Genomic DNA, 15,155 nt, shown 5'->3' with positions numbered 1-15,155 from the left:
ATATTTTGCTGAAAATATGAGAATGTTAGATTGCTACAACAGTTAGGAGGCCACTGAAACAAAACTATCTACAGTCCAAAATATAAAAAAACCACAAAACTGAACCAATATTTATACACAGCCTCTGATTAAACACAGCCTTTGGCCCTGCAGCCAGGATGATTACTACTATTTCTTCTAGATTAACTACAGCATGGCCACTGCAGGTGGAACTATACTGGTAGTTAAGTGATCCACCACAAGAAAGATAGCAGGTCTAGCATAGAAGAGATGAACCATATCAATGCTTCATATTGGTTCAAATACAAATTGAAATTGCAGGGAGACCTCACTGAATGCTATTAACATTTCTAAAATCAATATAACATGAAGCTACCAATGGAATATGTAAGTCCTAAACCTAGCACACTTTATTTCTCTAAGAAACTTACAGGAAGATTACTCTTTCAGGCTGTGAAATTGCCTTAGTATTTCCAAGATGCAAAATGTAAAAGGAAAATATCTTATCTGAGCATGTATACTTTGCTGTAGAAAGTTTCTGGTCTTCAAGATATTCACATTCCACCAAAAAGAAAATCAACTACTTCCAAGGAAATGCGAAGAAAGTGTTTTTCAAACCATGAGTCGATGTCAAGATGTAAGCCAGGAGGAGAAAACTGCCTCAAATTTTTAAATTTTCTCTCCAGTCCAGCTGTGAAGCCCCTTTATTAAACAAGAATCAACTACCACAAATAGTCCATCACAAAAACTTCATAACATGAACTGGATATTGGTCATTGCTAGAGACCATGTTTCTGAAGTTCTCTGCAGCACAATTGTCCTAAAGGGTACCTCAAATCCTATGTCCAAAGGAAAGAATAAATACCTGAAGTTATTGCTGTAATAAAATTATTCTAGATAATTGGGGTAAATTAAGTGGATTTGAAGAATGTGGATTTCTGTCACTCGTGTTAACATGTAAATGAACAAGGAATAATGAACATGCAATTCAGGTAGTTTGTATTATATTTAAACAGTCAACATTTTATGTGAAGCTATTTACCTAGGCATAACTGTTTGTAGGTATAATTGCTTCTTATGGGAAACTATTCTTCTAAAAATGCAAAAATGATTCTAACAGAAAGAGTAATTCAACATTGTAGGCTATATCTCATTGTGGGACATATAAATATGAATAACTTTAGCTTAAGGGGGTTGAAATGTCTTCATTAACAAAGCCAGAATAATTTAATTTGCATTTCCGGTATAAAACATATTTAATTATGCTTTATTAAAAAATCATTTTTCCCCTCCAAAAGACCTCAATTTTAGAACATATTTCTGAATCTGATTCATAGCTCAAAGGGTGAAATTAACAATTTTCATAATTGGCTTTGTTAGAAGAAACACATCTGATAACCCATTTGCTTTGCACAGAATAGCTAAGAAACGTGGCAAGGGAGGCAGAATATTTCTAAACACAGCCTTCTGCCAAAAGTCAGACAGAATTGGAAATCCTGTTTCATGTTCACTATCAAATAAAACATAGCAGATGAATGATGTGAAAAATTTGTCTAAACACCTTTATAACAGTTAACTTCTCCCTAATCTTAGCAGTTAAATTATGTCATTTTACTTAGTCTGAGAAAAGGTTCATTGCAGAGTGTAAAATGCCTTATAAATGAAAGAAAACTAGCAGCTCAGTAAAGCGATGTGCAGACAGTTCTGGATGTTCAAGTGGAGAAAAGCAGCAGAGAGGAAAAGAACAGAATGCTGCAAGGCAGAGTCCCTGAGGCAGTGCAGGATGCAGACGCTCCAGAGATGGTGCTGGAGATGTGACAGGACAGGAGCACTGCTGCCCTGTTCTATATGTTTCACCTAGCCAAAATCTATCACAGTTCTTTCAAGAAAAATAGAAGTCAAGTTCTCCAATTTCAATGTTTTGGTGTTTTGAGTTTCTTTAAGTATGCATGGCAAGTATGCATGGTTAGGTATTATTTCACTATATTTAATCCTAAAAGTTTGGAACTTAATAAAGGGTATCACTGGAATACTTTATCATTTTAAGTATAGGATTTAGTTAAAATGCCAAACTCATGGAGAACAACAGTAAAAATCTGAAATCTGATGGCGTGACTCATAACAAAGATACAAATTATGAGGAAGCACTCAGCTGCAAATGTTCTTTTTTTTCTTTTTTTTTTAATCATAGGGACACTGAGTATTTGTCTTTGAAAAATTATTTTATCACATTGTTCTTTTGTTCCTTCCAAGCATACTATAATCCTAATGAACAAGACTACACACATTTGGTCCTCAACACAATATCATAAAATTCCTTTTCATTCATCCCAAATCTAGCACACCCAGGTATATTGAGCCTGTGAAGTTGTCTGCAATGGATATAATGCACTTTTGTAGTTTAATTTATGATTATGAGGCTGTGGAGTTTGTAGTTCCATTAAAGAAAAATGACAAGAACATAAGTATTATTTTGCTAATGCAATTGCAGAATGAACACAGCAGCTAATTCACATCAAGAATTTGCTAAAGTCTGCGTAGATAAGAACTCCTCTAAATCAGAAACTAACAGAACTGTCATCCTTGTCCTCCTCTCTCATAGTAATTCCTCTCAGACACAATAAGTATAGAGAAAACAAATGAAAATATTTCACATTTTCTAGGAGGACTCAAGAACCCAGTCTCTTTATTTCTTTTCATATCTGCTGCAAATTTCAGTTCCTTGGTACTTAGGACAATAGTTAGGAAAACTACATGCACTGGTTCAGGAGTAACAACTCAATCCCCCTCCGAATTTTTAAACAGATGATAATGAAAATTAGGTGAAGGATTTACATGTAAAGAGAAAAACTAAAATTTAATGTGTTTGTTTCTATTCAAAGACAAAAACATTTTAATTACCTTTTTACTTCTTTGGCATCACTTGCAATGAAGAATCCTAAGGTACCTTCTTGAATCTTGACGTGGTTTCCAGGATTGATTAATATACTGCTCAGTGAAACAAGAACAAAACCAACAAAACAATAAGTTTATATTAATTTTAGCTGAATCTTCCAAATTAGCTTTATTTGATTCTGTTATAGGGGACCCACTAGTTAGGAAAGGCTGCAAGGAAATTTTAAGCCATTCTTCCTTGATATTTCCAATCAAGAGTTTCACATGCGTTTTACAAAAACTTTAGTTTGAGACAGTCAAATGCCTCTGCCTATAATCACATAATCTAAGTGCTTACATCTGTTTTCTTATCTTTTTGCTTTAATTATACACTACACAAAGTCCTCTCAGAAATGTGAAGTGTGAAGCTGAGCATTGCTGTTTGCTTGCTCTGTCATGCCAAGTGGTGACAAATTCACAATATGGTGAAAAGGAAAAAACCCTCAGCCACTGCTCAATAACAACAAAAAATATCACTTATGAAACTAAACCCTTGGATGCAAATTTTTGCAAATTTCTAGTGAAATAGAAAGTTAATGGGACCCCTATCTGGACATATAATGTTATTGTTTAAAATAATAAATACACACATACACTCAAGGGGAATGGTACAAGACAACCAGTCACGACAGCTGAGAAAACATAAAATGAATAGAAAATTTTTAAAACACTGCTATGCAGCTATGAAAGAACAAAAATAACCCAACCACCATGAGAGAAGAGCCTCAGCTAACTTTGACAAAGGAACTAGTATCAACAAGTGAGGTACTCCATGTCTATGAAATATCTTTATTTTCATAATAATTTAAATCAAGACTTTAGGAAAAGTGTTTTGCAAAGCACCAAGCTAAATATGAATATACAAATAGATATAAATATATTCTCCAGTAATTTTTATTCATGTGTAATGTATCTTAGCTTTTGACTCTCTAAAACTTAATATAGCTTTTCAAAAGTTTTCTCTTTTTCATCTTTTATTAAAGTTCAGCTTTTCTAACTCAAAATGTAGTAATGGTATGCATATGTAATTTAGAGTAAATAAAGACTACCAGGAATTGAAACACTTGTCCATCTAGCAAAAATTGATTTTAGGGAAGTACATATACACAAAAATAAATAAAGTGCAATGCTGAACAGACATACATTACTAAAATTTGAAGGTCCAAAGTCTTTCGTGCTATTGATAGGAGGGAAAATGGATCTCAGTACATCTCTTATTCAATATGTTAAATATTCTCTACACATTAGGAATAAATTAGTATGACAACATAATATATCTGAAAGATTAATAATGTGCACATTTTTTGTGTAATTCCACATGCCTGCAACATCTTATGACAAGAATATGGAGGCCACAAAATAAAGTGCTCATGAGTTCAGAAGTAAAACGTTGGTCATGAAGTCATATTTCAGCCCCTTTTATGTAGACCTTATGATACAGTTCTTAATTTAATACCCACAAACTCCTTCCTTCTCGCAATCTGAAACTTCATTCAATGGTGTTTTACTGCCATTACTTCACGCATGGCTTCCTGTAATTTATCTCTCTTGAAAATCAGCATCATATTTTTCTTGTGTGTTTTTCTGCAATGTTCATTACTACAGCATGCAAAAGATTCATAAACAATCTCTTTGACAGGAAGAATGAAGATATTGTATTACCCCATTTTACAGAGGAGAGATTAAGTAACTATGAGATTTAGTACATATTAATTTGGGATGCCTACAGGCCAAATCTTTTTAAGTGTTTAGCATTGCATAGCTCATACAGACTTTCTAGGAACTTTTGCTGTGAGAATGCTCAGCATTTCCAAAAGCCAAGCCTCTGATTCCCAAAATAATGAATATACTTAATCAGAGGTCAGCTGTAGGAAGTTTGGTTTAAATTATTATCTCCTGCTCACACAGACAGCCTGTGTCAGAGGCTGGAACAGAAATTAAATCTCAAAAAAAGCATCTACCCAGATATCCTTCCCTTTCCTTCATTCACAGTTTCAAGCTCTGCAACAAATAAAAAGGAGAGGAGAACTACAGGAATTGGAAGGTATCACCACAGAAAGCAGGTTCATTTCCACAGCACACTTTACTAATATTTGCAAAAAATGAAAAGTGATGTATAAGGAACAACTGTACTACACACACAGATAAATGGGATGAAATAAAGTTACACAGCTAAACTAGTATCATCCATCATCAACTAGCATCATCTATTGTCATATCTAGCATTTCTTTGTTAGTGAATTGGGCCCAATGGCTGCAGTTGCAATGAAAACTTCTACCTAATGCAGTTTTAAAATACATTTTCACAGGTTTAAGATGGAATAAAACAGATACAAGAAAAAAATAAACAACTACATAAAAAATTCTTCATATGAAACCAGTTACTCAGGTCAAAAACAGGCTGGCAAATTTAGCTTTCCTGCACAAGCTTTTGTCACCTGAAAACACAAAGTACTTCCTAGCACTTGCAGAGTGCTGTACTGGCCATCTAAGCCTCTACCTTTCCTCCTCCCTGCCTGCTAGTATGTAGTAACCTGCCATTAAACTCAGAATTTAGCTGCTAAACTAAAAAAATCTACTATAGAGGCTAATCTCATGTATTATTATACTGTTCCTTTTAAATATGTAAGGTCTTGTAATGTAATTTGGGTTGGCTGTTTTTCTTAGGTACAAATGGGTACTGCTCTATCTGAAAAATACTTTTTATTTCCTTACTTGATTCTTAAGTCACATAGGTGTTACAGCTTTTCAGTGAAAAAAGATGAACAGATTTCTTTTCATGGACTCAGGCTAGTTTTTTTCTCCCAATACAATTCTTGGATATGGATAAACCATATCAAAGAGGAAAAAAAATTCCTATCTAAACTTCAGCAACCCAAACTCCACAAACTGAGGTAACCACTACATCTATAAATGTTCACTTCTCATAATGACACTTAAAATTTGATGAAGTAATAGACAAATGAAGTAGTTCTTTTGAGACACATGGAACATAGTCTTAAATTGGAAGTAACTGGCTTCATTTAGGATGCAATGTATTGTGAGCATGATTTCGTATCTCAAGGTTTTCTGAGACACATTAAATCAATTCACATGGGTCAGTGTACAGACTTTATTTTTGTCAGATCTTATACTTCATTCACATATACCTCTTTTCACAAATACAATGTATTTATAACCACAAAATGTAGATGTGATCACAGTTAATGCTTCTGTTGGAAATGAAAATTAATTTGCCCCATCACTGCTACTGGCTAAGAGTTACAGAAAAAGCTCATAAAGCTTTGGGCTTATATACACACCAGAGGAAAATCATGAGCAATTTCTACTGAGCTGTATGGATACATTAAACGTACTGCTTATTAAAGCTGCAACTCAATTATTTCTTATGACACCTGTAGTGTCGTTAGCTGAAGTTATGCTTTGATGAGCACTCACCCTAATATATACAGCAAGGGAAATGTTTTGAATTAAAACAGAATATAGGGAACAAACAGCACACAGAAAAACAAAACAGTCTTCTGAGTATTCCAAGAAAAATGCATCCATCAGTTATTTTGAGATGCATGTGTATTATCAATATGAAAATATGCATATATATCCCCATAGTTGAGAATACAAGTACATGGTAAACTAAATAGGAGTTTTAGGAGAGACAGCTTCAGCTAATGTCTCATTTTTATATATATCCAAGGCTACAAAGGAAAAGGTGAAAAAGGACAAACTCAAGAGGTTTAATAGCAATATATATAGCTAATCCATATGCATTTTGTGCCACACATCAGAAAAAATATTACTGAAAATGACACTGATTTTTCCAAATACATGTTTTTAACATAAAGCACAATTTGATTTTTTTATCTCCTAAATCAGCTCATGAAACCAAGCAAGAAAGGCCAAGGACTTTAGAAACTTATAAGATCTTGATCAAACTTCGTAATTTCATAACATTTCTAGTTTAGGTTATCCCACAAGGTAGTCAAGTAATAGGAAGCTTAAAAACATGTAGTCATAATTTCTTTAACGACTGCAATTCCAGAAATACATCCCTCAGGACAAAACCTTTCATGACAGGGCTCACATGATTGCTTGCTCCTTCACACATGAATGTTTAGGACACATGGCAATTAAAGCCATGTAAATTAAATATGATTTAATGTGTTCAATGGGAATTTAATGTACTTCATCACCATAAACTTAGGACAAGTCAGTTCCATTACTTTTTGATAGTATTACAATTAGGAAGCCACTTGTGGAATAGAATATGCACTGTGGAAACCTGTGTTTTACACTTATCTGCAAAAGTCACCCCGCTTGTTAAAGATTCACTTGGTGACTAGATGCAGGATCATGCACCTAAGAGCAATGAAAAAGTCCCACACTGAAAATGTGGATATCACCCTTGAATTCAGTTGGACTCTTAGGAGTCACAGATTGAATCACAGAATGGTTTATGTTCAAAGAGATCTTTAAAAATCACCCAATTAAAACTCTCATGCCACGATCAGGGATAATTATCACTAGAACAGATTGTTCAAAGCCCCATCCAATCTGACACTGAACACTTAAAGCACAGGAAAGAATCATTAATATTATCTACACAGCTGAAAATGTGTTCCCAGACTGACAGAAATATTAGCAGGTGAAAAACAAATTGAAATCAGTGCACATTTGAGATACACAGTTTCAAAAAGAACCCAAAAAATCAAACAAGATCACAGAAATTCTAGACAAATGTTTATGGTTTTCTTTACATTCAATGAAAATTTCAGATTGGACATGATGACTTTTTCACATGAGAGGGGAGAAGAGATATCTGTTCAAGTTTCTCACTGTGTGTTAATTGTGCCCAACTTACTTACTGGATTGTATCTTTCTAATATTTTAAGTACACATGCTACCTTCAATAAAATACAGATACATGAAAATATCTGTTCATCCATTCTTATCTATCTGAAACTACTCCAGAACACGAGTGCTGCTCAATACCTTTTTTGGTAGTGCATGGATGACTGACTGCACAAGAGACCAATACTCTGACCTAGCTAAAGCATACCATATTATATCTTCCTTTAAAGCACTAAAAGTAAGCTAAGGTTTCCTTTACTAATTGTGTATCTTCTATGGTTTTTTGACCATAAAGATACTTGATGGAGAGCCTAAAAATTGGAGATTTGAACTGTAAGACAATTTGTGAACTGACATTTGGGATGGGACTAATTCCTTCAGCTATTTATTTTTTACTCATTTCTGCTGCTAGGTGATTTTTGTCTCCTGCTTTCAAATATCACACATATTTCATTCTAGTTATGTTTCTTGGTCTAAAACATTACAAAGTTATGGAAAGCTGATAGCTTTTCATATTACAAAAATATTTAAAACATTACTGCTAATAATTTATCAGCATACAAAAGACTTCAGTGGGAGATGAAAAACGTTTCCTGTAGCTTTCTAGAATATTCAGCCATCTGTCAGGTGAACTACATGGAAAAAACAACCAGTCTGTGTCAGCATCTGAACCAGCATTATGCATTATGTATTTACTGGTAGGCCCCTTGCTATGTGGCATGGCTCCACAATTTGCTTTGCACAGCTTGAAACTGAGGAGGCTTCCACTACTGCTGAAGTTGTGAATGGATGGAACTTTGAACTCTTAATCTAGACATAGTAGTACAGTAGCTGACACTCAGATCTGTCATCTGCATAACTGTCAGCCTTCTCTGAGAAGAACAAAAGAGGGATCTTAATAATACGGAACAACGTGGTGGAAGTCTTTAAAATGAGCTGACAAAGGCACGTGGAGATGCCCAGCAAGTACAGCACAGCAAATATGCAAGGGTAATGACATTTTAGCAGCACTACATGAGGACTAAAAACTGAAAGCACAGATAAGGTCAACCAATAGAGACATGGAACAGGAGAGGCCTTTTAAGGATTTTCCTTATCCATGCCTCTGTTATGTACTATTCCTGTTTGGTCTTACTTTCAACTTTACATTTTAGAAAGCACTAAAGGTGGGATTCATCTCATCTACTTTAGGATCTAATTCTAATGCATTCAAGAACTGTCTCTCTCTTCCCTTGCAATTATGGACTAAGTCTGGATAACTAACAGGAGATTGGACATTTAACATTTTGATTGACATAGTCAGGTGTGATGAAACCCATTATCAGAGACCAACTGAACCGTTCATCCCTGCATCAAGGAAACCTGTCTGATTTAGTAACCCTACTTGTTTTTTTTGTTTGTTTGTTTGTTTTCACCTGTGAGACTGCCATCACCCTACTCTAAAGAAAGACCAATTGTTGAAATAAATGAAACACGAACACCAAAATTTTGACTAAACCAATGGCAAAAGCTGTAGCAATTCTGCTTTAAATCTTGTGGTAGATGTACTGTACCATTCCCCATGCAACTCAAACAGTAGCAATATCATCTAGTAATCAGGAAGATATAATACTTTTAAAGTACTATAAATATATTATCTAAAGCAAAATCGTGCGGTATCATTTACTATAGCTACTATACTTTTAAACAAAAATAGCTATTATTCTTGATTGTTTCATGCTATGCCCAGATTAAAAGTACCACTATTAGCATAATGGCCTTTTAAAACACACCACGTCATTCATCCAACTATAGAAGTAGTTGGAAATATTTTTTTTCAGGGTATGTTTTGAAGTGGAGTGTGAGTGTAAATGCACAAATCCCATAGTGGGAGTTGTGCATATACCAGTTTTCACACTAATTGTAACTCATAAGTATTGCTTCTTTCTTCTGGACTCTATCACTGACATGAATTCATAATGCTCTATACAGCAAAATCTAGTAAAACACTGAAAAGAATACAAGGCAAAAGACACAGTGCACATTACATGCTACAGTATTTTAAAGCTTAATTACTACAAGCATATAAAAGGTTGCTCCCAGGACTTCAGTTTTTTACAACAGCACCTAAGTCATGGTCTACAGGATGTGCATGAGGTATTTTATTTGGGCATACTTCAAACTAGTTCAATAGCGATGGTGAACTCAATAAACTTGAAAACAATTAAATTATTCCTTCTGGTTCCAGAAGTGATTCATTATCAGTACAATGAGGCAGAACAGTAAACTTTATTCTGGGAGCAAGCAACTTCACCTGGTACAACACCTCTTCATATTGCTCATCATGCCAGCATTAACATGCCTTCACCACAAGATATGATATACTTAAAAGCAAGAAGCAAAGTAGAGGTGCAACAGCTGCAGATCCTTGGAGATGCTAAGTGTTGCAGTAACTTCTCTGCAGTTGGATCATATCAATAATGCCAAACTGACAGGAAGCCACCTCTCTTATCACACATCTACTCAGAAACTATAGGAAGATAAGACTAAAACTTAAATACATATAACACATACAACATACACAACAGAACAGACACAGAAAATAGAGTTTGAAGAGTACAATGAAGACGGAAATTGTAATGTCTGGACAATGACAGCAGGTCTCCAAAGACCATCACTGACAGTCAGACAGACTGCTATAAGCAATTAGGGGGAAAAAAAAAAAGCTGTTGGGGGAAGAGAGACGAGCAGAGACAAGGAAGGATATGGAAGAGCATGCCTTATTTACTTAATCCAAACCAATAGCAGCATGATAGAACGTAGACTAGAGAGGGACTCACAGCATGGTATACCAAAGAAAATGCAAAACATGCCATCTCAAAAAAAACTACAAAGATGAGGAAAAAATACATTCAGTAACATCTTAATAAATGAGTTAATAAATGTCATAAAAATGAATGTGACATATAATAAACTATCCATGGCACTTTCACTGGAACAGTACAAAAAATTTAATGAGTACTGCATTATGAGTAACTGGACTCAAAACAGGACCAGAAATGCAAAGAATCAGGTATTTGGTTGCTGTTAATGGAAAATGAGACCGCAAGAGAACATGAACTACTGTATTTTAAGACGTGTTTTGAAGGAAGACTCTGGGGAAAGAAGGACATCAATGAAGGTGTGAATATGAACAACATGGCAGCACAAGGGCTGGCAAAGACGAAATATACATCGTCATGATACAGTCAAAATGAGGACAGGAGATATTAACAGTGAAATCTGCTTTTCAAATGCAACAATCTGACACACCAATGACTCCACAAAGGGGAAAAAAAGCCTAAAAAATGAATCCTGTTTTATTTTGTACTTCCTGCAAAGAAGTTAGTGCGTGAGTCACAAGAAACACTGGAGAGACAAAATGCTGTTCTCTCTCTCCTCTTTGAGATTGGGGGCTCATATATAAATATATACACAGATATATATATACACACACACATAGATAGATGAATATGTATAGGTATATATGTGTGTGTATATACAGAGAAAGATAGACAAAGGTGTTATCTTCCTGTGTTCTTGGCAAGGAATTAGTCCTGAAGTTAGAAGGAGTGAAGGTAGGATTGAGGTTGGAAGGAAAGGTAACGAAGAGGGCATACCGCTTTCGGCTTCTGCAAACGACAAGAAAAAAATTGCAAATCAAACACTTTGATAGGAAATCAACTGACACCAAAGCAAAAGCAAAAAAACCCTTTATTTAAAAGTCTTCAAGGCTTAAAGGTTTTTCTGCTGAGAATGAGAACAAATATATGGAAAGACAAAGAGAAAATTTTGCAAGTGGAGTATAAATGGGGAGCAGGAGGGAAGAATCCTGGTTAGGCTTTCCTTCTTGCTTAGTTATGTAGAATAAAAATACAGGGGGGAAAGGAAGGCAGAAATCTCTCTAAAAGGGATTTCAGATGAGGAGTTTGAATGTCTGAATTTTGAACTGTTATTTTTTGCTATATATTTAACATTGGGATATTTTCAGGTTCATGTTCTCCATGTTTCCTTTGCATTTTTCTACAAAAAAAGGCAAAACCTCTCCAAATAAGCTAAGAACATTTTTTAAGTGATAGTATTTGGCTTGCATCAGGGAGACAAAAAATAATTTAAGTGCTTCCTGTTCTTAATCATGGGTTAGAAGATTAGCAGAAAGCAATTAGAGATGAAGGAATGGTTAACTCATCATGAGCTGGAGTTACTAGAGTGCAGACTTTAGTAGCAAGTCCGAAACTCTAAATTGAGTTTTGTAAAGTCAGAGACTTCTTTGATAGCTGAGAAATAATTTAAACGTTATTAAATATATAAATGGAAAGGTTAAAAGAAATCTAATAATGGGGCTTTTAATGAATGTTTAAGATACCTTGATGAGACGCATTGCGTAAAACGATAAATGTACTCTAGATACTCTATCCATGATACGAAAACTAATATGTATTTATCATATTTATAACTAAATTATATTGAGGCTTGAATATCAGCTTTTAAGCAATTCTGTAAAATCATAATTGTTATTAATTACCGACCTAAACTGAAAAAACTTGTTATCAAGGTGTGCTTTCTGTTTTGTGTAGCTTTATTAGTAGTCAGGAAAAATAAAGAAAAAAACATCTGCAGGCAGGAAGCTCAACTGCCACTAACATGTACAGCAATATTAGCTTGGATAGAGTTCTGATAATTTTTAATTACTATTGATTTCAAATTCCCTACAGTAAAGAGAATTAGAGTATTAGATCTTAATGAAAGGGTACCATCTACATAATGTTCTAAATTTTTAGCTATATTTAACATTGTTTCTCTAAATTTTAAATTATATAAAACTTCTTCCGTAATAATTGTACAAAACACGAATGCAAAGTATAATTATAAACTAAATCAGCATGTATCTACTTTTTGTCACTCTCATAAAGACTAAAAGCTTAAAAATATATCCACAGTCAGCTCCCACTCCACCTTTATGAAGAATTACCAGGAAGAAATTTGGATATGAGCAGAATAAAATATTTCCAATGTCAGCATCAACAAACATAATTGACAAATGAAAAATTCATTGTTCAAAAAGAGCTTGTGCTTCTAAACTGTGTAATTCTAACTCATTCTGCATCTTTTCATTTAATAAGATGCATGGAAATGCAAGTATACTTAGGAGGTGAGAAACTGAAGTTTTGTTGCATTACCCTTCTGATTTGACTAAAGGATCAGAAAACCACAAATATCTAGTAAACATATTTGACTTGAAGAGCCCAGGAACAAGTAGAAAAGTAATATGCTGCAGGTAGCTCTGTGACTGATCAAACAGTGACTATAAAATTGTCACTGGTTAATAAAATCAGCAGATATTGCTGTGGATCAGGGTTATAGGAAAATGTGACTCTCTACCCTATATATCCTCCTCTTGTTACATACATATTCAGCAAATTCAGCTGTTAATATTTCTTTGTTAGTATTGCTTCCAGCAATTTTAGCCTCTTTTTTTCCCTACTATATTAATTATTGCAAACTGTTACTTGTGTGGCTTTAAGTAAGAAATATATGATTGTATCACACTGTTTTACTTTTTGTGGGATCCTCTGCATCACCTTTTGATTAAGAACTCAATCCAACTTCCACTGAAGTTAATGCAAAGAATGATATGGAAGCCAAGAACAATCTGTTATTACTGTAAAAGACTGCAATATTAGCACTTATGTAAGTAAATGACAACTGAAGTAATGGCAATATAAAGTTGGCCAATATTTGTTAGGAGAAAAACAGAAACCAAATATTTCTTAATACTGAAGACACAAAATTTGGTAAATTGTTCCACTGCTGTCATTATTGTATTTCCTTTTTCTAGCAAAAGATTAAATTGTTCATAGACAGAAGAATAGATTGTTTGTTTTACATTAGCCAATGCAGAATGAGGTCTTTCAATGGAAAAGTAATTTAAGAGTCCAAAGAAGCTAAATACCAATAAAAAATCTGATAGTAAAAAAAAGGATTTCTTAATCAGTATAGTGTGATCAAAAATTATATCCAATAGTACATACATCACTTCACATTTCATTTTATAATATATGGAAGAATCCAGCAAAATCAACTACAGGGCATGGAAATGCTCATAAATAGTTGCAACACTGCTTTTTCCATATCAAATTTCTAACACAGGTTCTATAGATTTTTTAAATTAAGAAAAATTATGAAAGTTAATACTAAGCATTAAACTTTCAAAACCCCAGAAAATGTAGAATGAGTTCAATTGATAGAATCGGTTCTCCTGTGAAAAGAAGCAATTGTCCCCAAAAGTGCCCTTTGGCCACAAAAAGGTAATTAGTGGCCAAAAAGAAGATGAACTACTATGTATCACTTCAGGCCTACTACAGCAGTAGAAAATGTAATTGCAAAAGAGAAAAATCAAATTCCTCTCAGAGTTAATATTGCCATATTTTTTTATATGACCCTCCACATGTTTCAGAGAACATTTATAATGTTTTTGTTACATAAAAATGAATATTGTTTAAAACATTAATGGACAGGTGATGGAAGATTGACTCCAATGTTCAGTCATGATTCCATGAACCTTTGCACAAAAACAAAAATGCAAGAAACACTTCCCATCTGTGAATCTGTACTAAGAATAATGATTTTTTTTTTATTTTTGGCTAATGAAAATAGACAGCCAATTGGTAATTTAAAGGCTAAATTAATCTTTTCCAGTTTTACTACGTTATATTAATATAAGTTTTGTCAGAGCAGATATTTACATTTTATTTAAATATTATGTTTACCCTATATTTGTTTATCCTGTATCGTATCTAAATTGGTTCTCTCAAACTAATTTAAATGAAATTTGTATTTTGAAAATACACATAACTATAATGAATTTTGATATCACATTTGTTTTCCACTTTTCTGTTTTCAGCAGTGTATGTTGGATCTCTGATTAAAAGTGATATGCTATAAACACAAAAATTGTAAGCTTTTCCGTAAGTAAAATCACTCCTGAGATGAGACATATGTACTACTGCACTTTTTATTAAACATTCTGACTTGGGTTACTTTTAGGGAGGAAGAGGGCAGAAATAAGTCCCTTTCAGTCCTATGTGAAATGCTGCAAAGCAATTGCATGCTAATTACATTCTGAAATGTTTCAAATAATAGTTATGTTCATTCTGGAAAAAAAAGCAGGCAAAATTCCTGACAGTGCATTCGAGAACTCCCCAAATTGCTGCCGTAGGCCGTACCTGCTCTCGCGCTTCTCCGACTTGTACTCTATGGCTATCATCAAAAGCTTCAGCTTCGCAAACACCAGTCTGCAGGAAGAGAAGAGGCCAGGAGTCAGTGCCTTTTCACAAACAACACCACATACGGAC

The 15,155-nt window shown here is 34.1% G+C and overlaps 1 protein-coding gene across 12 annotated transcripts in view; it reads right to left on the bottom strand.

Annotated features, from left to right (window-relative positions):
• Positions 1-15,155, bottom strand: part of KCNMA1 (potassium calcium-activated channel subfamily M alpha 1) — a 402,729-nt gene that overhangs the window by 102,479 nt on the left and 285,095 nt on the right. For 7 of the 12 annotated variants that reach the window (XM_030950724.1, XM_030950723.1, XM_030950725.1 and 4 more), the window contains 3 exons: positions 15,027-15,095; positions 11,421-11,432; positions 2,902-2,988 (listed from right to left, as the gene is read on the bottom strand). In XM_030950724.1, the coding sequence (XP_030806584.1) occupies positions 2,902-2,988; positions 11,421-11,432; positions 15,027-15,095 (168 nt within the window). The remainder of the gene's footprint in view (positions 1-2,901; positions 2,989-11,420; positions 11,433-15,026; positions 15,096-15,155) is intronic. The other 5 variants (XM_030950721.1, XM_030950722.1, XM_030950729.1 and 2 more) reach the window with 1 other exon arrangement.

The sequence above is a fragment of the Camarhynchus parvulus genome, chromosome 6 (assembly GCF_901933205.1).
Source record: "Camarhynchus parvulus chromosome 6, STF_HiC, whole genome shotgun sequence".
Lineage (NCBI taxonomy): Eukaryota > Metazoa > Chordata > Aves > Passeriformes > Thraupidae > Camarhynchus > Camarhynchus parvulus.
This window is presented reverse-complemented; position numbering and strand designations above follow the sequence as displayed.